The sequence below is a fragment of the Mustela erminea genome, chromosome 8, assembly GCF_009829155.1.
Source record: "Mustela erminea isolate mMusErm1 chromosome 8, mMusErm1.Pri, whole genome shotgun sequence".
Lineage (NCBI taxonomy): Eukaryota > Metazoa > Chordata > Mammalia > Carnivora > Mustelidae > Mustela > Mustela erminea.
The window spans coordinates 20,764,471-20,792,222 of record NC_045621.1 but is presented as its reverse complement, the minus strand read 5'-3'; the positions used below and the strand labels follow the sequence as shown (position 1 = coordinate 20,792,222).

The 27,752-nt window shown below is 36.3% G+C and overlaps 1 protein-coding gene across 1 annotated transcript in view; it reads left to right on the top strand.

Annotated features, from left to right (window-relative positions):
- ACADL (acyl-CoA dehydrogenase long chain) overlaps positions 1-27,529 on the top strand; it is a 39,056-nt gene extending 11,527 nt beyond the window's left edge. The window contains exons 5-11 of the mRNA XM_032354668.1: positions 3,730-3,796; positions 6,153-6,317; positions 6,972-7,073; positions 8,060-8,173; positions 18,522-18,649; positions 20,846-20,932; positions 26,698-27,529. Of these exons, the coding sequence (XP_032210559.1) occupies positions 3,730-3,796; positions 6,153-6,317; positions 6,972-7,073; positions 8,060-8,173; positions 18,522-18,649; positions 20,846-20,932; positions 26,698-26,791 (757 nt within the window). The 3' untranslated portion in view covers positions 26,792-27,529. The remainder of the gene's footprint in view (positions 1-3,729; positions 3,797-6,152; positions 6,318-6,971; positions 7,074-8,059; positions 8,174-18,521; positions 18,650-20,845; positions 20,933-26,697) is intronic.
- The last annotated feature ends 223 nt before the right edge of the window (positions 27,530-27,752 follow it).

Below are 27,752 nucleotides of genomic sequence, written 5' to 3'. Positions count from 1 at the left end.
AACTCTTCTTTCAATGTTTTATAGAATTTGCCTGTGAAGCTGACTGGTTTTGGACTTTGGTTTGTTGGGAGTTTTCATTATTGATTCAATTTCTCTGCTGGTAGCTGGTCTGTTCAAATTTTCTTTATTTTCCTTCTTCAGTTTTGGTAGGTTATATGTTTCTAGGAATTTATTCATTTCTTCTAGCTTATCCTCTTTGTTGGTATATAATTTTTCATAATATTCTGTTACAATTTTTTGTGTTTCTGTGGTGTTGGTTGTTATTTTTCATTTCATTTATGATTTTGATTATTTGGGTCATCTTTATTTTATTTTATTTTGATGAGTCTGGCTGGAGGTTTATCAATTTTGTGATAATTTTTCAAAGAATTTTTCAAAGAATTAGCTCTTGATTTCATTCATCTGTTGTGTTTTTTATTTTTAGTTCCTGTATCATTTATTTCTGCTTGATTCTTCCTTCCTTCTGCTCTTTCGGGCTTTTGAGTGTTTTTCTTTTTCTGGCTCCTTTAGGTGTGAGGTTAGGTTGTCTATTTGAAATTATTCTTGCTTTTTCCAGTAGAGTACTGCTATAAACTTCCCTCTTAGAACCACTTTTGCTGTGTTCCAAAGATTTTGGACTGTTGTGTTTTCATTTTCATTTGTGTCCATGTGCTTTTTGATTTCCTCTTTGATTTCTTGGTTGACCCATTCATTGTTTAGTAGCATGTTATTAACCTCGGTGAATTTGTGCTTTTTCTAGATTTTTATCCGCATGGTTATTTCCAGTTTCATAGTGTTATAGTCAAAAAAGATGTTTGAGGGGCGCCTGGGTGGCTCAGTGGGTTAAGCCTCTGCCTTTGGCTCAGGTCATGATCTCAGGGTCCTGAGATCAAGCTCCGCATCGGGCTCTCTGCTCAGCAGGGAGCCTGCTTCCCCTCCTCTCTCTCTCTCTCTCTCTGCCTGCCTCTCAGCCTACTTGTGATCTCTCTCTCTGTCAAATAAATAAATAAAATCTTTAAAAAAAAAAAAGATGTTTGAACTTTTTGAATTTGCTGACATTTGTTTTATGGCCTAATATGTGATCTGTTCTGGAGAATGATGGCTGCCTTACATCCAGGGTATTCTGATACCAGCTGTGTGATTGTGGGCAAATCTCTGTGCCCAAATGTCTGTATCAGTGATACTTATTTAATAGGGTTATGGTGAGGGTCTGAATTCTTGGTAATACTACGTAGTATATTTTAAGACCATTTTTCATATTTCATATTTACCATTTAAAAGTTTTTTTTTAAAACCACAAGCTGAGTTGTGTCATTACCTTTATTACCTTTGATATGCCCCTATACAGAAGAATTACTTCAATAAGCCATGTGTAGACCTTAGGAACTAATATTTCATATTGACTTACGATGAAAATTATGTTAGAATACAATAGCATGCAGCTTTACAATGTTCTTTATAATCATCTCTTCTTTTACTGAAAACCAAATTAAAAGTTTTAGGTCATTTAACTCATCTTTCAAACAGGTGGCCTTGTTTCCAATGTCTGGTGTCCCCAGGATCACCTCCAGGTTCAGTGATTTGCTAGAAGTCACAGGATTCAGCTTCTAATTGTATTCACTGTAATTTTTTTCAGTGAAAGAATACAAAACAGAATCAGTAAAACTAAAAGCCTCATGGACTGAAATTCATAGAAAACCAGGAGCAGCTTCCAAGAGCTCTCTTTTAATGGAGTTCCATAGGACGTGTTTAATTCCTTTAGTGACAAGTTCTGAGAATACTTATGAAATGTTATCCACCGGGGTAGGTCATTAGACACTCAGTACCCAGAATTTTATTGGAAGTTGATCACATAGATAGTTTGTCCGGCATGTGGCAAAAGTTGAGATGCCAAAAAGCAAACAAGTGTTTAACATAAATCATTATTTGTTCAAACAGTTTAGGTACATAGTGCATTACTCTTCTCTGATCTGGGAATGGTGGGAACCCTCCTGCCAAATTCATAGTTACCAACCAAAAGCCAAACTTATAATCAGGCCTTTTGAAGGATGCAGCCTGAGACCTATTTATTTATTTGTCAGACAGAGAGAGAGAGCACAAGCAGGGGGTGAGTCAGGCAGAAGGAGAAGCAGGCTCCCTGGTGAGCAAGGAGCCTAACACGGAACTCTATCCTAGGACCCTGGGATCATGACCTCAGCTGGAGGCAGAAGCCTAACCGTCCAAGCCACCCAAGTGTCCCATTTGAGTGCCTGTTATATTCAAATATATTCAAATATATTCAGTATGCTATGTGAAGGGCATATAAGCTTGATCTACAGCATGTTCTCAGAAGGTTTGAGTCTGATAAGTGGGGTAGGCAAGAAAGAGAAGATCTTTTTAATTAGTCACTGAAATACAAGATAAATGCTGTAAGAGAATGTGTTCTTTTCCTATGATTTCCATAACAAATTACCCCAAACTTGGTGGCTTAAAAAGACAGAAATTCATTCTTTCACAGTTCTGAAGTCCTGGTGTCCAAAATTAGTATAAATCAGCCCAAATCAAGGTATCAGTAGGGCTACACTTCCTCTAGATGTTCTAGGGCAGAATCCATTCCTTGCCTCTTCCATTTCCTGGTGTCTGACACCATTCCTGGCCTTGTCATCTTATCATTCCAACCTGCTTCTGTGGTAACATTGCTCCTTCTCCTCTGTGTGTTTAATCTCTGTCTGCCTCTCTTTCACAGGGACATTTGCGTTTAAGGTCCCTCCATCAGATAACCCAAGATAATCTCCCCATCTTGAGATCCTTAAATTAATCTCTTCTGCAAAACCCTTTTTCTATGTAAGGTAACACTTCACAGGTTCCAAGGATTAGGATAAGTGATGTAGATTCTTTATACATGATGTTATTTTTGTAGGATATTTACAAAAAATTGGAAACTACCCAAATAAATTGTTCTAAAAAAATCATGATAAATCTATACAATATAATTCTATGCTGATGATATAAATGATCTTATGGAAAAGCATTAGATCTTATTTGGAGGTCAAAAGCATATAATTTTATAAAAATACATACATGTGTGTATCTGTTTCCATTGAAAAAATGATGGAAGGTTGTATTTTTAGAAATGTTTATTCCAGGAGATAAAATTGTTTTCAATTTTTTCTTTTTTTTTGGTCTGGAATATTGTCTGTGCCTCTCATATTTCAATTGTGAACATTTGTTTATTTTATATTAAAAAATAATCTATTCTGCTTTTAGAGCAGGCTTGTTAGAGGAAGCATTTGAGACATAGTCTTTTAAATAGCTAAGTTTTACACTTGATCTTAGCCAAAAGGCCGAGAAGTGGTTGACTAGCTAAGTTTTGATCAGCAGAGATAGGGGAAGGACCCAAGGTGAATGGAGGCGGGCAGGTACTTGGTGGCAAATAATCTCAAATATAGTGGGCTTTAAAATGTCATCTGAGTCTAATGTGGAGGTCTTGAATGCTACTTGGAATTTTTATGCTCTATAAAAGCTGGCTAGTTTATGTAATCTTAATCATATACATTTGTATAATTGGTTTAGAAAATGATACATCAGATGTGATTTTTCAGTGCATTTGTATGAAATTTCTAATATTAGAAGTCAGTTTCTATCATGGTATAAACAGTTTGAATTATCACATTATAGACATACTTATGTAAGATCTGTTTGAAAATGCAGTTTTTAACCAACTAATGAATTTCTTTTCATTATTCTTCACTTTTTTTTTTCCAATTGTAGTGATTTGCAAGGAATAAGAACAAATGCCAAAAAGGATGGAAGTGACTGGATCCTCAATGGAAGCAAGGTGTGTAAAGAGAGGCTTCCACAGCCCTTCTCTCCTCAGTCATGCCAAGAGTCACTGTCTTAATGCTTACTCATTGTTGATTCTCTCAGATCTATGGACTCAGGAGAAGAATTTTTATTCAAGTTTTGTCTTGTAGGAATTTTGCAACATTTGTATTACATGAGATCTGTGCCTCTTCTATGTTCTGTTTGTCATACTGTCCTCACTAATAGGGCAAATGTTTTAGCTTCCAAATAGCCCTTCTCAAGCCACAAAAGAGAGGGGAAAGGCTTGTATTGTCCAAATATGAGACAAACACTGATTAATAAACTTGATATTCATGAAAAATTGGGACAAGATTTCCTTTCTTTTTTTTTTTTAAGATTTTATTTATTTATTTGACAGACAGAGATCACAAGTAGGCAGAGAGGCAGGCAGAGAGAGAGGAGGAAGCAGGCTCCCTGCTGAGCAGAGAGCCCGATGCGGGGCTCGATCCCAGGACCCTGGGTGAACCACCCAAGATAACACCACTGACTGCTTCCAGATCTCTATTAGACATAACAAAAAATTGAAAGGAAGCAAAAGTAAAGGAATAAGTAAGTAAATATAGTACATCAATAAGATGACCCAATATGCACCTATTAAAGCATCAATACGAAGTTTTTAATGGTATAGAAAATAATTACATTAAGTGAAGAGATCATATTAACATTTAAGTGAAAATGCCTATAAATTTTAACTATGTTAAAAGAAAAAAGACCAGAAAGGAAATTCATAATGCTATTTGTATGATGGACTCATGGAGGATTATTTTTTTCCTTTTCTTTATCACAGTACACTATCTATATAACATCTACAATGACAATTTTAATATAATGATATCTACAATTTCTGTTATACCAGAAAATAAAATATGAAAATAAAAAAATAAAAAATGATGGTACTCATTAGGGATACCACCAGCCCTATTAAAAATTTTGACTGTTATGATTAGGAAAGAAATTGAGAAAGCCTTTCTTACAGAGAGAATTCTGTTATAATTTTATAAGAAAAGGAGATCAGTCATGGTGGAAATACTTATATTCTGTCAGACTGTTGCAGAAATGGTTCAGAATCTATTAACACTTTTCCACAATTATGGCCAAGCAAAACTGTTGAAGAACTCCATTCAATTTTACCAAATTGAAATCAGCATTAAGTGAACAGTTTTGCCCTGTAAACAGTTCCTTCTTTCCTTTCATTCCATTGTTTGTCTTTATGTATAGTAATGTCTGTTGGTATATGTCTGAGGCCTCGATTTAGAGCATACAGGCACTAATCAAAACAAAAAAAGGCACTGTGGGCAATTCAGCTGTGGCAACTACACAGATGGCCATTATTATCTTAAAAAGATATGATACTGGGAGACCTGAAAGGTTTTTGAACAAGTGGTGTAATGGAGCAACACTGTAGAAAAAGTAGTTTTGCCATGATATATAGAATTTATTTTCAGGAATACATTTTTCTCATTTAGTCAACAAATATCCTTGAAGGCCTTCTGTATGCCAAATGCTATTCTAGGCACTAATGGTAAGTATATGAGTAGGAAATAGTCCCTTCCCCCAAGGATGTCCTTATACAGAGAGATGTACAAAGAGGGTCTTTGATTATTGTGTCAACATATAACCATGTCCCCCTTCACTTGCTATCGTGTAGACAAGGCTCATGTCAGTAGCTTATTTCCCATTATTTGTATGTATAGCACTGTGGATTTTAGAATATAATTGTTCTTTAATAGTACAGTGTCATTTAAAACAGATTCCCTTTTCTCATCTGCAGCTTCTTTCTAAAATACAGTTTATCGGGCACCAGGGTAGCTCAGTTGGTTAAGCGACTGCCTTCAGCTGAGGTCATGATCCTAGAGTCCTAGGATTGAGTTCCACATTGGGGGAGGCAGGACTGGGGTGTCCCTGTTCAGTGGGGGTCTGTTTCACTCTGTGCCCCTCACCTGTCTTGTGCTCTTCCTGTCTCATTCTCTCTCTCTCAAATAAATAAAGTTTGTCATTTTATCATTTTTATAGATGATTCTGTTTTAATTTGGAAAGGACATAATAAGCTCTGTTCATTGTTATTTACAGTATTAGTTGTAGAATGAAAATGCACTGGGTTCATTCTTTGAAGCATTGGGTTGTTTTCCTTGTGCTCTTTAATAACCTTCTATAGGTTTTAACACTGCAGATCCTTGGCTAGTGTACAAAGAGAGGCATAAAGTGTGTCTTGTCTGATTTAGTCTTCTTGAATATACTTTCTTTTTTTTTTAAATATACTTTCTTCCAATCATAACTTATACATGGATCTGATACATTGTGGAACATCACAGTATATTTGGGGTTTGCAGGTATTCATCTCCAATGGGTGGCTGAGTGACATTGTGATTGTAGTGGCAGTCACCAATCGTGAGGCTCTCTCTCCTGCCCATGGCATTAGCCTTTTTCTGGTGGAAAATGGAATGAAAGGATTTATCAAGGGAAAAAAGCTACAAAAAATGGGACAAAAAGCCCAGGTAAGTCATACTATAAATTATTAATTATAAATAATTGAGCTTATTCCATTATGACTTAATAGAACTCTGTAGTTCTATAATTTTGATGTATGTATATCAAATCATATCTTCTTATGCAAAATATACTAAAATATACTTTTCAGAAATGTTAAGAGAGATTTATTCCATTTATCTAACTGTATCTCTTTCTGTTATTCAGCAGCAGAAGTGAATCAAGGTATTTTGAATATCTGTTTCATTAATGGGAAAATTAATTGTATGTTGATAGACCCACTAAACTGATTGAAGAAAATTTATGAAATAAGAGGAGAAAATATTTTTTTATTATTTGGTAATTATCTGGTAGTTTTTTCATCATCAAAAAAGAAAAACATGTTTTACTTTGCATTAGAAACCTTTAGCTCTTGGTACATCTAGAACTGGACAAGATTGGAGCTAGAATGACAGTATGTTGTGAGAAAGCCACCAGTTTTTGGAATCTGGTGAATCTGGGTTTGTATACCTGGTTTACCACATCGCAATATTAACCACTCCAACTTGACTTCCAGTTTTTGTTCTTCTTTTTGTTTTCTTAAATGAAAATAATCATTACCTCATTGGTTTTTTGGGAGACTTGAGTGAAATAATTCTGTTCTTAATTTTGTGATCCTTTAGGATACTGCAGAATTATTCTTTGAAGATGTCCGGTTGCCAGCTAGTGCCCTAATTGGAGAAGAGAATAAAGGCTTCTATTACCTCATGAAAGAGCTTCCAATGGTCAGAATTATTAAAGATTCCATCTTTTGATTAGATAATGAAGTCAAATGCTATAACATAGAACTATGGAAATTCACATATATAAAACTTATGATATAGTCAGTCATTTGAGTATAGCTTAAAGTTGTAAAAAACAACAACAACAAAAAACACTTGAGTTTTGTAGGCTAGGTAAGTAAATAACTAAACTCGGATATCCGATCAAAGCTTATAGGTGAGTGGGGAGATTATGTATTTCATGACTATGATACCCTCTTCGAATGCTTTTAGCTTCTTAACTACAAGTCAAGAATTCTTAGCTCCTTATAAGGAATGGTCAGCCAAAACATTTGGCAGGATTTTTTGTAATACCTGAGAATCAAAGGAGAAAGTTGTTGAGTTCATACCCCATAAGGTCAGCCCTCACCTCTGTGTTTTTGGTGTGTGCTAGCTGAGCGTCACTGAGTCTCACATACTAGCATATGAGCATAGGTGCATATGCCTACTAACTGCCTCAGCCTGGGCTAAACATGAAATTGGGGACAAGGCTAGAAACACTGCCATAGAAATAGAATAAAGAAATCACCAGCAAGGTGGATTTAAACTGGCTGTGGATACTTTTGCACTAATAGACAGAATTTAACCTGTACCCTTTGAGATGTTGATTTTCACAGACCAATTAGGACATTAATGTGCAGAGATCAATAAAAATCAACAATTTCATATTTCTCTTCTCATTGATGAGTGATGAGAAGGAATGAAATAAATTATGTATATATCTATAGATAGTAAGTACAGTCATTTATAAAAATAAAGGATTTGTTTTAGAGAATTATTATGGAGATGTCAAAATATTCTGATAAATCTCTGTGGGAGCATTTTCTTGTAGAAGTAAGAGATTAATTTTTAGGAGTTTCATAAATACTATGAGATTTATTATCATTGAAATCATGTGAAAATCACTTGTGGAATTAGAATGATGCTTAAGACCTAATTTTGGGTTCTAGGAAAGGCTAGTGATTGCTGACTTAGCAGTTTCAGCCTGTGAATTCATGTTTGAAGAAACCAGGACTTACGTTAAAGAAAGAAAAATTTTTGGGAAAACAGTTGCACAAATGCAGGTAAGCTTGTCATCATAGTTTAGTATTAAGTGACATGAATCTAAATATAAATATGGAGTAATTCTCATAGCGGTAGTATTAGAATCCATGGAGGTGGGTGAGGCTGTTGAGGGAAAAAGTAGAGAATAAGACAAGAAGAGGTTCTAGGACCGAGTCCTGTGAAAAATATAGGATTTACAGGTAGAGTAGGAGGAGATGAACCTGCAAAGACAACAGAGAATGAATGGCTAGAAAGAAAAAAGCAAATTAAGCAAGTAGTGTTCCAGAAGCTAAGAGGAAAGATTTCAAGTAAGCAGGAGTGGGGCCAATGACACTTAGAGGGAAACTAAGATGAAGGTCAAGAGTACCCATTGGAAGATGAATGGATAAAGATGTGATAGACAGATAGTGGAATGAATGTGATACACACACACACACACACACACACACACACAGGAATACTATCCAGCCATCAAAAAGATGAGATCTTGCCATTTGCAATGACATGGGTGGGACTAGAGGGTACTATGCTAAGTGAAATAAATAAATCAGAGAAATAATTATCATATGATCTCACTGATAATGTGGAATTTAAGAAATAAGGCAGAGGATCATAGGGGATGCGAGGAAAAAATGAAAGAAGATGAAAGTAGAGAGGGAGACAAACCATAAGAGATGCTTAATCATAGGAAACAAAGGGAGGGCTGCTGGCGGGGGGCATGGAGGGATGGTGTCACTGGGTGATGGACATTGGGGAGGATATGTGTTGTAATGAGCACTGGGTATTCTATAAGACAGATGAATCACAGACCTGTACCCGTGAAACAAATAATATATTCTATGTTAATTGAATTTAAATTAAAAATAATAATTAATTTAAAAAGACTGTCCACTGGACATAGTGGTAGGGAAGTTATTTCTTAGGAGCCATTAATGGACTGGAGTGCAATGTTGCCAGACCAGAGTGGGTAGAAGAATAAATGGAAATGAGGACGTAAAGATACTCATAGCAGACAACTCTTTCCTGAGTTCGGTTGTGAATGGTAGTTAAAAGAAGGATGGTTATTAGGGAGTAAGAAGAGAATGGGGGGTGCAGAATTTGGGGATCAAGTGACATATTTGGAGATTATTAAGTTTTTGTTATTATTATGTTGAAAATGCTGGAAGCGCATTTTAATACCTAGAGAAAGGATTTAGTTAAGAGAGAAAGATTGTAGATATGAAGAGGATAATCAATTGGGTCTGATATTTGAGAAAGTATTAGGATGTGGATGCCAAAGCACATGGAAAGACAAGCCTTCCCACCCCCACAGCAGAGATGTTTCCTCCATTGATAGAAAGGACAGGTAGGGGTTCATTCAGATACTTACCTCTGTTGGTAGAAGATCAAAAAAGCTCTTTTATGAAGGCTTTCATTTCCCTTAAGTAATATAGGGCAACTCAGTTCTTGAAGATCAGCTGAGTAAATGGGGCATGGAAGTGTCCATGGAGAGGAAGATTTGAAATACCCCTTCAAACTGAGAGACTGAACTAACTTGAAAAATATAGTAAGGCTGCTGGCAGTGTTGAGGACTCTGGTGAGGTTAATGATCATGGGTTGTTAGTGGTACCTTCTGCTTCTTTGTGTATTAGATTTACTAGAAGGGTTTAGTTATCCAGGATCAAGCACAGAGTAGGTGGATGATTGTTTAAGGCTGCATTTTGCAAGGAAGTTAAAGGTATTTGCCAAAGAACTCAACATATGGTGCCCATAATCACTGACCATGCCAATCAAATATTAGACCCTAGTTTCTTCTTAAATGAACAGTTTATAAACAAGGAAGTCATAAAATTGATTGAACATTTTATCAGCAAAAAATCTGGAATTGAAAATCTACTTAAAGAATTTGAAGTGGAATGACCTATTAGATGATGGGCTTTGTAAAGGGCAAGGCAAAAATGAAACACTGGTAGGCTTTTAGGACCAGCATTACAGAAATTGACTTCAGGCGTGATTAAGTCCTAGGCTCAACTACTTGGATCTCTGTGGTCTCGTCAGGTTGTATGTTCACTCTCCAAAGCATTTTCTTATTTGCAAAATGTGAAAAATATCTGTAACCTGTCTTGTAGAATTGCTGTGAGGATTAGATGGTTCACCCAGAGTGCTCAGAATATTGCCTGGCAAAGTAAACACTCCCTAAAGTTTACTATTTTTCCCTTACCAAGTGTCTTCCTCCATTCTGTTCCAGTGAAGGGAACCTTTTCATCAAATTCTGGCTCCTGGTCTGGACCTACCTCAGGCCATTTTGAGAATTATTTGCTACCTGTGTGTTTATCAAGTGAACATTTTCCAGGGTGCCTGGGTGGCTCAGTTGGTTAAGCATCTGCCTTCGGCTCAGGTCATGATCCCAGGGTTCTTGGATCTAGCCCCACATTGGGCTGTCCCGCTCAGCTGTGAGTCTGCTTCTTTCTCTGCCTCTGATCGCTTTCACTCTTTCTCAAATAAATAAATAAAATCTTCACTTGATCTGAGAAAAGAAAAAAGTCAACTTTTTCCATTCTGAAAACACTTCTTTATATTCTTTCTTATTGACATAACAGATCTAAGAATAGTTGGTCTGAATCTGAATCTAAAATGAGACACTTTAGAAAACAACTTATTAAAATGGTATGGTTTGACTTGCCTAAATTGTGATTTCCTTTAAAGTAAGGATTTTATATTTTATATTCCTTTTCATTTATGTATCATTAATTCACACATTGCAGTGATTCTTAGTGTTTGTCCTCTTCCCACAGGCATTTAGAACTGTCAGGAAGTAGAGTACACAGCCAAGGGGAGGATGGTGTTTGGTATTTGATATTTTGGAGGCCAGTATTGTTAAATGTCCTGTAATTCAGAGATAGATTTGGAGAGCAACTAATTGTCTCACTCAAAATGCCAATAATCTCCCTTTGAGAAATAGTGATATACATAATTTATTCCTTTTTGTTTCTCTGAACAAATATGTACTGACTGCCTTGTAAAGGTTGTATACTGAAATATAATATGATAGGTATGATTCTAAAAATACATATTATGGATTCCTCCCAATGTGAAATATTACTCTGTGACTTTCTGAACTCTACCCAAAGTACTTTATAGGCATACCTAGAAAATACTGCCAGTTCTGTTCCAGGATATTGCAATTAAGCAAGCCTAATGAAGTTTTTGGTTTCCCAGTGCATATCTTTACACTATACTATGTCTATTAAGTGTGCAATAGCATCATGTCTAAAAGGTGTACTACGTGCGGGACAGCTGGGTGGCACAGTCAGTTAGTTAAGCATCTGACTCTTGGTTTTGGCTAAGGTCTGATCTTAGGGTCATGAGATCTAACCCCGTGTGGGGTTCTAGGCTCAGTGTGGAGTCTGCTTAAGACTCTTTCTCCCTCGCCCTCTGCTCCTTCCCCCTGCATATGCGCTCTCTCCCTCTCTCTCTCTCTCTCTCTCTCTCAAATAAATAAATAAATCTTAAAAAAAAAAAAAGGTGTGCATACCTTTATTAAAAAATACTTCATTGGGGTGCCTGGGTGGCTCAGTTAGTTAAGCTGTCTTTGGCTCAGATCATGATCCCCGGGCCCTGAGATCGAGTCCCACATCAGGCTCCCTGCTCAGGGGGGAGCCTGCTTCTCCCTCTGCCTGCCATTCCTCCTGCTTGTGTTCTCTCACACCCGCTCGCTCTCTCTGTCAAATACATAAATAAAATCTTTAAAAATATATATTGCTAAAAATGCTAGCCATCATGTAGCCTTCAGCAAGTGGTAATCTCTTTGCTGATGGAGGGTCTTGCCTCAGTGTTGATGGCTGCTGACTGGTCAGGGTGGTAGCTGCTGAAGGCTATGCCTTTTTTTAAGACAACAATGAACTATATGTGTTGTGAGCGCTGTGCATTGTGTAAGACTGATGAATCACAGACCGGTACCCCTGAAACAAATAATACATTATATGTTAATAACAATAATAAAAAAAAATAATAATTTTTTTAAAAGACAATTAACTTTGCCACATCAATGGACTCTTCCTTTTACGAACGATTTCTCTGTAGCAAATAATACTTTTTGCCTACATTTTACCCACAGCAGAACTTCTTTCAAAATTGTAAGCAGTCCTCTCAAACCCTGCTGCTGTTTTATCAACTAAGTTTATGTAAAAATCTGTATCTTTTGTTGTCATTTCCACAGTCTTCTCGGCATCTTTACCAGTAGATTCCATCTCCAGAACAACCACTTTTTTCTTTCATCCGTAAGAAGCAACTCCTCATCTGTTAAGGTTTATTGTAGGATAGCGCCAGTGCAGTCCTATCTTCAGGCTCCACTTCTGATTCTAGTTCTCTTGCTGTTCCCACCACATCCACAGTCACTTTGTCCACTGAAGTCCTGAATCCTTCAAAGTCATCCAGGAAGATTGGAATCAACTTCTTCAAAAACTCCCACTCATGTTGATATTTCAGCCTCTTCCTATGATTCTTGAATGTTCTTAATGACCTTTGGAGTGGTGGATTCTTTGGAGAGGGTTTTCACTTTACTTTGCCCAGATCCAGCAGAGGAAATCACTGTCTATGGCAGCTACAGCTTTATGAAATGTATTCCTTAAATAACACAACTTGAAAGTCAGAATTTCTCCTTAATCCATGGGCTGCAGAATGGATGTTGTATTAATAAGCATGAAAACCACATGAATCTCATTGTGCATCTCAGTCAGAATTTGGGTGATCAGGTACGTTGTCAATAAGCAGTAATATTTGAAAGGAATTTTTTTCTTCTGAGTTCAACAGTAGGCTTAACATATTCAATAAAATCAACCATGTTGTACAAAGATGAGATTTTATCCAGGCTTTGTTGTTCCAGTTCTAGAACACAGGCAGAGTAGGTCTAGCATAATTCTTAAGGTCCCTAGGATTTTCAGAATGGCCAGTGAGCACTGGCTTCAACTTAAAGTCACCAGCTGCATTAGCCCCTACCAGGAAAGTCAGCCTGTCCTTTGAAGTTGGAAGCCAGGCGTTGACTTCTCTTTTCTAGCCATGAAGGTTGTAGATGGCATCTTCTTGCAATATAAGGCTGGTTCATCTGCATTGAAAATCTCTTGTGTAGTGTGGCCACCTTTCTTAATGACCTTAGCTGGAATTTCCGGGTAACCTGCTATAGCTACTGCATCAGCACTGGCCAATTCCACTTACCAGTCTATGTTACGGAGATGGCTTCTTTCCTTAAACTTCATGAATCAACCTCTGCCAACTTCAGACTTCTTCAGATTCCTTACCTTTCTCAGTTTTCATAGAATTAAGGAGAGTTAGGGCCTTGCTCTGGATTAGGTTTTGGTGTAAGGAAATGTCGTGGATGGTTTGATAATCTATCCAGACCATAAAACTTTCTCTATATCAGCAAAAAGGCTGTTTACTTTTTTTTTTTTTTTTTTAAATCATTCACATGTTCACTGGAGGAGCACTTTTAATTTCCTTCAAGAACTTTTCCTTTGCATTCACAGCTTGGCTAACTGGCACAAGTAATATAACTTTCTGCCTGGCTTGGCTTTTTTCATACCTTCCTCAGGAAGTTTAATCATTTCTAGCTTTTGATTTAAAATGAGAGGCATGTGACTCCTCCTTTCAGTTGGATTTTAGAGGCCATTGTAGGGTTATTAGTGGGTCTCATTTCAGTACTTTTGTATCTCTGGGAATAGGGAGAGGGACAGAGATAGGGGAAGGACTGGTCAGTGGAGCAATCAGAACACACATTTATCGATTAAGCTTACCATCTTTTATGGGCGTGGTTCGTGGTGCCTCCAAACAAGAAGAATAGTAATACCAAAGATCGCTGATTACCATAACAAATATAGTGATAATAAGAAAGTTGGAAATATTGTGAGAATTACCAAAATATGACACAAAGACACCAAATGAGCAAATGCTGTTGGAAAAAATGGCACAGATAGACTTTCTCAACACAGGTCACCACAGACCTCCAATTTGTTAAAAAAAAAAAAAATGCAACTTCTACAAAGTGCAGTAAAGCAAAGAGCAAGAAAATAAGGTATGTCTGTAATAGCTTTTGCTTCTGAAATCCAGCCACCACCAATTTCATGCCTTTAGCCCTGTTATGGTTACTATAAAAAGTGAACCTTGTGGAGCCTGGGAGGGCATAGTTGGTTAAGTATTTGATTCTGGATTTCAGCTCAGGATCTTGAGCTCAAGCCCTGCGTCAGGCTCCGTGCTGAGCACAGAGCTTGCTTAAGACTCCCCCTCTCTCTCTGGCCCTCCCCACCCTGTACACACGCTCTCTCTCTCTCTGAAATAAATAAATCTTTTTTAAAAATTCAAAAAATAGGGATGTCTGGGTGGCACAGTCAGTTAAGCATCTGCCTTCGGCTCCGATCATGGTCCTGGGGTCCTGGGATAGAGCCCCACATCAGACTCCTTGCTCAGCGGGGAACCTGCTTCTCTCTCTGCCGGCTGCTCCCCCTGTTTGTGCTCTCCCTCTCTCTCTCCAACATAAAATAAAATATTTTTAAGAATTAAAAAATTCAAAGTGAACCAAATTATTTCCATCTCCTTGGAAATCTACATCTCCTTTTATAGAACTCATATTAAATTACGACAAAGATGACTATGATATTACCCAGATTGTCTGTAATTCAGAATGTTGTCTGATTTGACATTGGACCTTGAAGGAATAGGAAATTGGCATAATATTTTCCCATAGAAAAAAACAAAGTTTCTAATATATGTATTTTATTAATATATATGCTAAATAAATACATATATTTTGATAAAAAAAAATAAAGATCGTTTCAATCTTTTTAAAAGGATTTGAAAAGGATTTTATTGCCTCCTTTCAAAGGTAGTTTACCAAAATGTCACTAGATGGCAGTAGCATCACTTCCACCAGTATACTAGGACTACCTGTAGTATGGTTTTCTAAGTAAATATGTGTATGTTCTTAGATTTCTGAGACATTTCTTTTCTTTAAGATTTCATTTATTTATTTGACAGAGACAGAGAGACAGTGGGAGAGGGAACACAAGCAGGGGGAGTTTGAGGGAGAGAAGCAGACCCCAGTTGAGCAAGCAGCCTTGTGCCGGGCTCGATCCCCAAGCCCTGGGATCGTGACCTGAGCCAAAGGCAGATGCTTAACGACCAAGTCACCCAGGCACCTCCCAGATTTCTGAGATATTTCGTCTAATCTTTCTGTTTTATTGAAATAAGTATCTTTGAATAATATTTTTGTGCTCAGTCTTGGAATGTATTCAAAGAAGATGAACAACTAATATATTGCCTATAGCTCCTATCCTGGAGCCGGGTACACTATTGTTCTAGTTATTAAAATGAAATAGAAGACCTTTAAACATCATATTATACCTAGCCAAGTGTCATCTTATGATCATTTAACTATTCAGTTTCCTTATTTTCTCTATGTTATTCTTGAATTTTGAACATTGGGGCCTCTCTGCCATTTAGCTATATTCCACCAAAAAATCATATTCTTTTTAGGATGGAGACCTATCATACTTCAGTGGCAATTATAGGATTTTCATTTCCTTTCATTCATACTCTGTGTTTTGTAAATGGAATATGGCCTAGGTAACCTCTCCAAAGTGTATTCCAGGTTCCATAATTCTATGATTCAAAGGGTTATGTCGTTCAGAACTCTGAAAGATACTCTGATTTACTCATTAAGTTTTGAGGATTTTCTTTTTAAATGCTAGCTGCACTATTATCTATTAGCAATTATTAATGAATGCTTGAAAATACTGCTACAAGTGTGTTGATCAATTACAAGAAGCACCTTGCGAATAATGCGTGGTATAGTTATTAGCCACCACCCATTACAGAATAATTTCTGAAAGCCTGAGGCAATGTCTGCAATGAAGAGCCAGGACAATGTGATGCCAAGAATATACAAGTATTTAATCTCTTTGTCCCCCAGAGAGTAAATTATGTATTCTTGGAGGCATTCATTTCTTCCAAACTGTGGACTTCACTAAATGTATTAAAGCAAGAGTTCTAAATGAGCACATCCTGATCTGAAATTTAACTTCAGCTTCTGGAAGCTCCCAGCATTCCTAGAGAAATAGCTCTCAGGTGGGGAATTGGGCTTAGAGATCCTGATTCTCTCACATTGTAAATAGAGCATAAATTCTCAAGTGTGCCATTACAGTGGGGAAAGAGCAAAAGTATCTTAAGAATTGTCAGATTGTCAGGGTACCTGTGAGGCTCAGTCACTTGGGCCTCTGATTTTTTATTTTGGCTTGGGTCATGATCTCAGGGTCAGTGGGATCAAGCCCCACATTGGGCTCTGCTCACAGTAGCGAGTCTGCTTGGGATTCTTTCCCTGTCCCTCTGTCCCTTACCCCTGCATGAGCACATGCATTCTCTCTCTCTCAAATAAAAATAAATTTAAAAAGAAAAAAAAAGAATTGTCAGATTCTTGCTTATTTTCCATTGAAAATAAGTGTCATTGAACTAAACCAGGAATAGGCTTAGAGGGAATATATACTCATCTGTTTTCAATGTATAGAACATTTTTTCCCCCACTTTTTTTCATTTCTTCCATCTTTAAGTTTTCTGTGAGTAGTCTTGGATGTGTGGTGTGGAAGTAGGAAACTTTGTGTTGATTAGACGGTAGAGGTTTGGTGTAATTAAATATACATGAATAGAAAGGGAGATAAACAACGTAAGGGAAAGAGTGAGAGGGGAAGAAGGTTTTGATGTGACCCAGCATGTTCTGAATCAGAAGCCAGGATACTGAGGTGGGAAGAGTGTGATGCCAACCTTCCTACTGCTTGGTTTTGGAACCATTAGGTGCCAGTCATATTGTCTGTTTCTAGAATAGGGTGGAGTAAGGCCAAGGGAAAGGCAGTCAGTTGGGTTTTTCATTGGAACGGTAGTTCCGTTGATACACCTCTGAGGAATCTCTTCCTCGTAGTGCCTGTTCCTCCTGACACTCAGATCTTGCCTGGTCCTGGGTCTTAATTATGTTCCTTTTCTACTCTTTTCTGGAAATAGAAAGTACCCCAATTGTCCCCATCACTATGATGCTAAAAGGCTCGCTTTTGTAGTTTGAGAATTGCCGTAGCCAGTAGGAGTGGCAGAACCAACATTCTCTTGAGAATCTAGTCCCTAAAGCCTTCCTTCTGGGGACTCAGTCATGGCTTTGAACTTACCAGTGCATAGGTAGGGCACATTAATTTCTAGTTTGAGTTTAACTGCGCCACCTCTATCACTAACTTCCATGCCTTTTAATAGTCACAGCAAAGATCTCACTCATTAATTCTATAGAATGATCAAAACTCTGTTCTATCTGAATTTCCACAAGGAAGACAGAGCCAGCTGACCATAGCTGGGCCTTGAACCTAAGAGGTCAACTTGAATGGGGTGTATTTCAGGGGGTTACCCAAAGTGGAAGGCTAATATGTCAAATCCAAGCCAGTTTCCTGAAGGAAGTTCAAGAGTTGGTGCACCAAGGAGACCAGATGTGAACTCAGAATTCAAAGTATGAGAGCCAAGAATCTGGAATAAAGACAATTTGATTGAAGTAAAAGCAGTCAAAAACACTTGGGAACAGAGAGAATGACTTCAAAGGCTACTATAGGTTGTCTGTGTCCAGCAGGAGAAAGTATAATATATCACATTGGCCATTCCAGACCATTCAGTTCAAGTTAGAAACTAGCTATATGTAGGGATATCCATAGAGATATATACATAGTGGAAAGATGTGGAAGAAGTTGGAGGCTACTGGACTTTGATCTCTTTGCATGCTCTGATGCTTTTATTCTACATTCTGTAGATGCAGATTAAATACTTTGCAATATAAAATAATGTCTAATAAATATTTTTAGCATTGTCCTTCCAGCTTGTCACTTTATTATTTTATTCCAAGACAAAGAAGCAGAATAATGTGTATACTTAATTTCATTAATAGAGACAAATTCTTTATAAAAAAGAAGAAAAACACGAATTCTTCGTGGATTTAGATTCTGGAGGAAAATGGGTGTTTTCAACAGCTGTATTAAAGGACTATACCACCAGATGGTGCTCACCTATTAAAGCCATGCTGTTTTTCAAGCAGTTTCCCTAAATGGTCTAAATTTTAAATCTAAAACATGAGATATTGTTTATGTATTTATCTCTTTTTTCCTCTTTTAGTAAAGGTTTTTCTAGCAATGAATATAGTGTGTTTTAAATTTAAGCTATTTAGTTTAACATGCCTCTTTGGGAGGAAGAAAAAGAACTGGTAATTCCACTTTTGTTTTGCTCTAAAGATCTTCTATTATATAATTTTTGATATGCTAGGTGACTATAAATATGCTCTTTTTTATGCTCAATTTTTTTCCTCTCATTTCCTTCAAACTCAAGACAGTACAACATAAGCTAGCAGAATTAAAAACACAAATTTGTGTAACCAGAGCTTTTGTGGACAGCTGTCTCCAGCTGCATGAAAAGAAACGTCTGGATTCTGCCTCTGCCTCCATGGCGAAATATTGGTATGCATGCTTCAATAATTAAAACGTGGTGTTTGCACAGACTGTTATGGAATTCTTCCAACTTTAAACTCAGCCTTGAGGGTCTTAAAAGAAGAAGGCTGTGAAAATAAAAACTAACAATAAGAACCAACTTAAAAAAAATATACTGGAAGGTCCCATTAAGCCTATATATAATGTGCTAAAAATTACTCAAGTTGATTTAACTTTTAGCTTGCTATTGAAAATAAGATATTAAGATACTGAAGAAGGATGACTGATTAGTTCATTCAAGTACGAGTTTAATTTCAAATTATCTGACAAGTGGCCCGTAATGAGACCAAACAAGAATAGTAAGACTTAGAATCCTGAGCTTGAATCCCAATTCTTTCATTAAGTAACTGTAATTAAATTTAATTCTTTCTGGATCAACATTTTGATATCTGTGAAATGAGTAGATTGGATTGCATTTCCCTAAAGTGTTGTCTAGATCTAAGAAAAATTTCCAAAAAATTGATTATCCCATCAAATGTTGCACATTCTCTATTAAATGAAAGGGAAAATGTCCTATAAGTCTTGGAAAGACTTTTCACTGCTATTAAAGATGAATTGAAAAATAAATAAGTAAATAAAGATGAGTTAATTGAAAAGAGACTCCTTGTATTTTAGGATGCAAGAACATAGTTTAAATCAGATTCTGGAAATGGGTTTGGTTTCCTGTTTTAAAAACAAACATTCCCACATCTCATTAGCCCAAAAATAACTAGAAAAAAATTCCTGTCATTATTCATTAACTTGTGTTCAGTTCAATCAGAAATAGAATGAGGAAATATGCAGGATAGCTCTTTATGTAATAATTCCAAAATAATAAAACTGCCAGGTTGAAGTTGATGTGAAATTACTAGGAACTTGTACGTTGGGGGAGACATTGGACATTTACATTTATAGCAAGTTCTTTGACCAGTTGAAAAAAGTGTAAAATATTTTTAGATAATTTTAGAAAAGGAGATATTCAGGCAGCTATTGACCTTACTGATCTTTGAAAACACTAAGTTTAAAGACATACTGTTACTTCACATTGAAGCAGAGGAAGCAACTAGTTATAACCCCGTAAATATTTCACTAAAATACTTACCAAATACAAAAATGTATAGAATTCCAAACATGGCTGCCCCCCTGAGCCCTACCTGTTAATCATTATATTGCTGCTCTTATATTAGGAACATCCTCACCTGTCCTGTGACTTGAGTTAAAAATTACTTTAAATGAGAAAATGTGGTTATGCTTACTTTTACTTTATGTTTTCCACTATTGAAAAATAGATGGAGCTCTTGTCTGGCTCAGTCAGTAGAGCATGTGACTCTTGATCTCAGGGTCATGAGTTCAAGTCCCATGTTGTAGGCAGGCATTACTTTAAGAGGAAAAAAATAAAGAAAATACGTTGAAAAACATTTTGAACTTATGTTTTTATCTTAAGATGAATAAAATCTCCATCAGTTACCTTATGAATTTTAATGGTAGTTAAAATTATTATGATAGATCAAGAATATTTCTCAAGTATTTCATATACTTTGGGAATAATAATACCCAAATAATCTTTAACAAGTTTCCTATATGATGGTGTGTACCTTAATAGTAGTCTTCACACTTAGGTTTTTACTTTTACTTTCAGCTTATTTCTGAAAATCCCTAAAAAATTTTTTCACAGTTACTGAAATTCAATATTGTAACCTTCAGAATAAAATAAATTCAGAATTGTAAATTCAGAATTGTAACCTTCAGGTAGAATTGATGTCTTTGGAGAAAAAGACATATTACAAGGCAAAATGAAATAGAGGGGCTGTATAACTATTTAGTTACTTGGATCAGACAAAGAATCTAAATTAATTAGACCAAAATCAGGTTTTTACTTTGTCCTTTTCAGGCCTAAAGTAGCCAAAACCTAATAGTCTATGTGTTCCACATTTATTTCTAGCCTTACCAAAAACCCAGCCAGAACTAATTGGTGAACAAAGTATTCATTATGTGAAAATTGTCCAGAGTTTTATTTCATACATAATTTATGTCAATCTTCTCTGGTTGGCTAATACGTCTAATTGTAATTGTTTGATAAATGTATGTATTTAAACAGCCATAAATAATTTGTTTTCCTGATTGTGAAGCACTTTGTGAAAATCCATTTCAAATGTTCCTATTTTGCTTTTTATTTCGGTCATCTAGGGCATCTGAGTTACAAAACCATGTGGCTTATGACTGTGTCCAGCTCCATGGAGGTTGGGGATACATGTGGGAGTACCCAATTGCAAAGTGAGTATGATGTAAAGAAAAAGGAAAATTTCTTTACTGTACTTTCTACACTGAGTGTAGAGGAAAAAGATGTAAAATCTTTGTGTTTGTCATCTCACTACAGAGTGTGTTCAAGCAGATGAAACAGCTTCATGTTATCAGCTTGCTACTAGGATTTTATCTTTTTTAAAGAAAGCACACAGAATTGTAAAGTATGGCTTTATTTGGATCATTATACAGAAGGATTAATATCACTTTCTTTATGGTCGAATGATACTGTATTTTATTGGTTAACTATAATTATACAGGTTATTTTGACTCTTTTACTATGACAATAAATGCTGCAACAGAACACCTTTAAACATTAGTCTTAGATACATGTGTTTTTAATTACAACAGGACAGAATTCCAAAAGTAGTATTGCTAGTTCAAAAGTATACATATTTTTAATTTTAATACATTGCCAGATTATTTTCTCTAGTTAGTTGCAACTCATACCCAAATGAAAAAAAGTTTGAGGACAGCTTATCTTCCTAAACTGTGAATGTCATTGTTTTTTAAAACTTATGCTGATGTGGGACGCCTGGGTGGCTCAGTTGGTTAAGCGGCTGCCTTCGGCTCAGGTCATGATCCCAGCGTCCTGGGATCGAGTCCCACATTGGGCTCCTTGCTCCGCAGGGAGCCTGCTTCTCCCTCTGACTCTGCCTGCCACTCTGCCTGTGCTCGCTCTTGCTCTCTCTCTCTCTCTGACAAATAAATAAATAAAATCTTTAAAAAAAAAAAAAAAAACTTATACTGATGTAACAGGTAGAAAATAGATTATTATTCTTCCTTTAATTTGCATTGACTATTAATTATTTTAGTTTCCTGTGGTAAGAATATTTAACATCGGATCTACCCTCTTCACAAATTTTTAAGTGCTCTATACCGAACAGGTAACTATAGTACAGCATGGCACTACAGACCTCTGAAGCCTACTCATCTTGCTCAGCTGAAACTTTAAGCCCATTGATTAATAACTCCCCATTATCCCCTTCTTTTGTTCCTGGCAACCATCATTCTTCTGTGATTCTATGAATTTGGCTATTTTAGATACCTCATAGAGGTGGAATCACATAGTATCTGTCTCTCTGTGACTGGCTTAATTCACTTTACAGAATGTTCAAGTCCATCCAAGTTGTCGCCTATTGTAGAATTTCCTTCCGGTTTAAGGTTAAATACTATTCCATTCCATTTTCTTTATGCATTCATCTGTGCATAGACATTAGGTTGTTTCCACATCTTGGCTATTGTGAATAATACTGCAATGAACATGTGAATGCTAATATCACTTGGAGGGCCTGATTTCAATTCTTTGCAATAAATACCCAGAAGTGGGATTTTTAAAAAATCATATGGTAGTTCTTTTTTTTTTTAAGAAATTTTTAAAGGTTTTTATTTATTCATTTAACAGAGAGAGAGAATACAAGCAGGTAGAGCAGCAGGCAGAGTGGGAGGGAGAAGCAAGCTGTGTGCTGAGCCAGGAGCTGGATGTGGGACTTGATCCCAGGGTCCTGGAATCACAACCTGAGCTGAAGGGAGCTACTTTACGAACTGAGCCACCCAGGTGTCCCGGTAGTTCTATTTAATTCTTTGAGGAGCCTCCATACTGTTTTCCACAGTAGCTGCCCCATTTTGTATTCCCTCCAACAGTGTGCAGAGTTCCAATTTCTCCACATTCTTTTAAACACCTGTTTTCCTTTGTTGTTTTGTTAATAGCCATCCTCACAGGTGTGAGGTGATATCTCACTGTGGTTTTGATTTGCGTTTGCCTGATGATTGGTGACAGTGAGCATTTTTTCATATACCTGTCAGTTATTTATGTCTTCTTTTAAAATACCACTTTTTATTTTCATTTTGTTTTTTAAAGATTTTACTTATTTATTTTAGTGTTCACGTGTTCTCATTCTCTCTCTCTCTCTCTCTCTCACACACACACAAATGGCAGGGCAGGGACAGAGAAAGAGAGAATCTCAAGTTAGCATGAGCCAGATACTGGGCTTGATCTCATGACCCTGAGATCATGACCTGAGCTGAAACCAAGAGTGAGATATTCAACTGCTGAACCATCCAGGCATCCCTAAAATATAACTTTTTAGAACTAAAAAAAAATTGGCACTTAAGAAAAAAAAAATATGAAAAGGCTTAAGTTTTCATATCTTAAATATTTGATTATTCATTTTGCTCTAGAAAATTTGCTCTTATTTAGCAAAATTTTCAGTTTATAAAACTTTCTCAAGGACATTTCCTTTTTTCTTTTTTTTTTTTAATTTTATTTATTTATTTATTTATTTGACAGAGAGAGATCACAAGCAGGCAGAGAGGCAGGCAGAGAAAGAGAGGGAGAGAGAGGGAAGCAGGCTCCCCGCCGAGCAGAGAGCCTGACGTGGGACTCGATACCAGGACCCTCAAGATCATGACCTGAGCGGAAGACAGGGGCTCAACCCACTGAGCCACCCAGGTGCCCTCAAGGACATTTTATAACTGAAACTGGAAAGAAGTCCAGTTGAGTTCTGGATCTGAGAATGTGAATGCTATGGGCTTCTAAAACCTTTTTCTCTTCTAATTTTAATCTAAATACAGACTATCTGAAGAGGAAAACTATCAAACTAGTATTCAGACTGACTTTCAAATTTATTGTTTTGGCAAACATAATTGAAAACATTTGATATACTTATGGTCTTTAATAAGGAAAATTAAACATTTTAGTTAAGTTACATTAAGAACAGAAGCTCCAGCGTTGATATAATCTACTAATTTTCTGTAGCTATTGGGGCAGTTCAGAAGCTTTAATCACAGGGTATGTATAATTTATGACCTTTTATAAAAACTCAGCATCAGCAATGCTTTTCTTTTCTACATTCCCAAGAATGTAGATATGAAGTAGCTAAATCATAGGAATACATATACACATACACTCATATATATACACTCTTATATATATGTATATGTATGTCTATATCTTGATCTAGATATAGACACAAATTTTTTTTTGTTAATCCCTGGACTTGGATTTTGGTATATCCTTCCAGAACTATTTCAAATGAGCCTTAATCAAAAGCAGATTTATTTTTTTATCTTTGTATAGTCATGAAATCAGAAATAAACACTGAGTTCTGCTAGCACAAATTAAATCATCATTGGAATTTTTTTGTGCATTTTCATGTTTTACTCACACTATTAATGCATCTTATTCACAATATTCCCCATGGTAAGAAAGTAAGACCATAATGCATATCTATATTCTTCTACTTGACTGTGCCATTACAACTTCTGCTGGAAATGTAGACACATATTCTCTCAGTGTTTGTCTAGTCTAGTTCAGGTTCCAAAGAGGGCATATGAGGTGAAGACGAGTCCCCCATCCACATGGCCCATGATCAGAGTGCAGAGTAAGTCTTGCTCTCTGTTTTTTCAGAGGCCATTCCTTCAGGTCAGTAGCAAGCAAATACTGTAGCTTGATGGCTTACTTGAAATGCCTGGTTTCAATTTGAGAGACTTATATTTCCTTTTAGGAATACTAATCCCTTTCTTGGCTGGTTTGTTAGTTCAAAGATAGTATGAACTTTTAAACTAGACTGCTATTTCTCTTCCCCAAAGACATGAGGAAAGAACTTTTCATAAGTTAGGAAGAAAGAACAGTAGATAATATCAAAAAGCTGATTAGACACATTAGGCAGTATGTGGTTGCAGGGCACAGACTTTGATTTGAGGGGAAAAAATCATTCTAATTGTGTTTCTTATATCCTTGGATTAAGCTGTTTTATTCATGTGTGTATGTGTATGTGTTTTGAGTTTTGTTTGGGGTTGTTTGTTTTGCTTTTTTGTTTTGTCACTTTTTTAATTTGTTTATTTTTAAATAACTGGTCGTAAGCATGTGAACTTGTTTCAGTCTTACTCATTAGGCTTGGGGTCTGTGAGAAGTGAGGCATGTTGAGCTAGTCATTTCAAGACTCCTCTGCACTGCTGGGGAGAATAGCCTGAGATACAGAGCTTCATCCCTGTGTGGTGAAACATTCCTTCTGCTGCCCTTCTCTGTTAATTTTAGTTGATGACTCAATTTAATTAGTAATCTATAAAAGGTCTACTGATCTCTGTCTTTACCTTACTCCATTGGAACTTCCTTAATGTGGAAAAAAAAAAAAAAGCCCAGTCTGAAAATTTCTAAAAACATTGCTGAAGTAGGCTGAAATGCTAGGTAGGCTCTCTACATGCAAGTGCTGGGTTTTGTGGGCAACCATGGAAGCTGTTCAAAAGAAAAAATATATTTGAAAATGCAAATGTCTTCATATTTCAAGTTTCATCAAAAAGTAGGTATTGAGACTCTAAAATTCCTTTCTAATATACTAAATCAGTAAATATTTACGGAGTGCTCACTGTTTGCAAGGTACCATGATAAAGAGAGTCCAGAATTGGTCATGTTCCTAGAGAACTGGCACATTTAGTTTGTCTCAGGTGTTAAATTAAAAACAAAAAACAAGGACGCCTGGGTGACTTCATCGGTTAAGTGGCTGCCTTGGACTCAGGTCCTAGGATCCGGGGGTCCTAGGATGGAGCCCTGCCTCAGGCTCCCTGCTCTGAGGGGAGAACCTTCTTCTCACACTCCTTCTGCACCCCACCATGCTCTTGCTTGCTCTCTCTCTCTCTTTATTTTTTAAATAAATAAGAACAAAAGAATTCTATGCTTGAAAAAAAAAATGCCATTGAATTTGTCTACTAGGAAAGTCCAAAGCTTATAACTAGTCCTGCATGCCCAGACCAATGAAAATATTGTGAAATAATAAAAAAGATACTTGCCACAGTGGCAAGATACCTACATTCTCATTCCAGCCTGCCAATTATGTTATGTGACCAATAAATAGCAGCCATTAATTAGTACATGTATAACTGCTCTGTACCACAGTTCCTTTACGTGCAAAACTATAGTAATATTTATCCTCCCCGATGCCAGTATAAAGGTTAAAGGATATGAGAGGATAAAGTCGGAGGATAAAATGAGATGAGAATAGGTAGAAACAAGTATACAGTATCATGGTTGCTATCATTCCCATTAAAAGTGAATTCCTCATAACATTTTTTCTTTTTTCCTCTTTTTTTCTTTTCTTTTTTTTTTTTTTTTTGTGGCAGTAGACTTGGGCACTCAGTATTTTAATCTCATACATTACTGGAGTGAGTGACTATTAACCATTTCCAGAAAATAAGTTACTTGTTAACTTTGTGGGAAGTAATCTTTTCTAAAGCATCAATTTATACTCCTGATGCAGCCTTGGTGGTGGGAATCTAAAGAGATATTAGGAAATAGATACATTCTTTTCTTCTCTTTTGTTTCTTATAAAACCAGTAGATTTCAACTTTTTTAAGGGAACATTAAAGATAACAAGAAATTAAGACATTCTGTCCATTCTAAACCTGACATAGCCTTTTTTAGAATGCTATTATATGGGCTAAGTTTTACAAAATTAAATCAAATGAAGCATACAAATAAATGTTATTTTGAAATTATAATCTCATCAAGCAAACTAAAACAAAGCTATACAGATGATCAGTATCTTAATAGACTTTTCTAATTATACAAACCTAGGTTGAATGACGTAGTGAACAAAAAAAGGAATTTATAAAGAACTTTGTTATTTGGATTTCATTAAATAAACACTTTAAAGTAACTAATAGTTATGAGTTGATAAGACAAAACTTGTCATTTCCAATGTCTTTTCTTTACTCATTCAGTCATCTTCTGATTTATTTAGAGCCTATGTGGATGCCCGAGTTCAGACAATCTATGGTGGTACCAACGAGATAATGAAGGAGCTGATTGCAAGAGATATCATCCATGACAAGTAGATGTCTGCCCACATCCTGGAATCCTATTACAAATAATCTGGTTTTAAATCTACTCAAGATGAAATGCAACCTGGCAAGGGAGGAAATGCTAAACATGTTTTTATATGCTCTCTCTATAGGAAGAGAAATCAAATATGAAATTAATACAGTAGTAGGAAAAACTTTGAATTCGAAGATTCTGAAATTCTCCAGCATAAGGTTTAACTTTTCATTTTTTACATAGCTAAAAGGCAACCATCTTCTGACTCTAGAAACCTTGGTTTTTGGTTCTCCCTGAAATTCTAAAAAAGCATAATTGCTTTCAAATTGGGGGATCAAGAGTTATGTTACTATTACTGTTTATAGTAACATTAATAATAGTTACAGCACATTGACTTGAAAGGGAAGGATAAATATACAGTGTAAATGCTTTCTACCACCCTATCCTAACTAACCCTGTTTTTAAGCAGTGGCATCATTTCTTCAAACAAAAGCTTCTGCAGGGTCCCTGATGAATGAAGTACTAGTAGCCTTTGTAGAAGCAGTATCTTTCTGCCTTGCTGCCTTGGAACTGCTAGGACTCAAGCTGAGCATTTGCCCAGCCCCACCCAACTAGAGAATGTGGTCACTTCTCCCATTTACCACCTGGGATTTCAGCAGATTTCATCCCAGTTTCATTTATAGGCAAACACAAACCAACTCGTCATCCTTTAGTTTCAATATATTGCTATACTTTATAGGTATCGAAACAGTGACTTTTATTTTGGAACAGTGGTTCATTAAAAAACTAGCAAATACTTTGTGTCTTCTGTAAGCCAAACTGAAAAATATGATGGCTAATAAGTGCATAAACAAATAAGTTGCAACAAATAAAGGAGGAAGTACATCAATAAACAAGAAAATTTCAAGTCATGATACATACAATAATAAACTAATCATTTAAAATGGAAAATGAGGGAGCACTTGGCTGGCTGGTGCACTC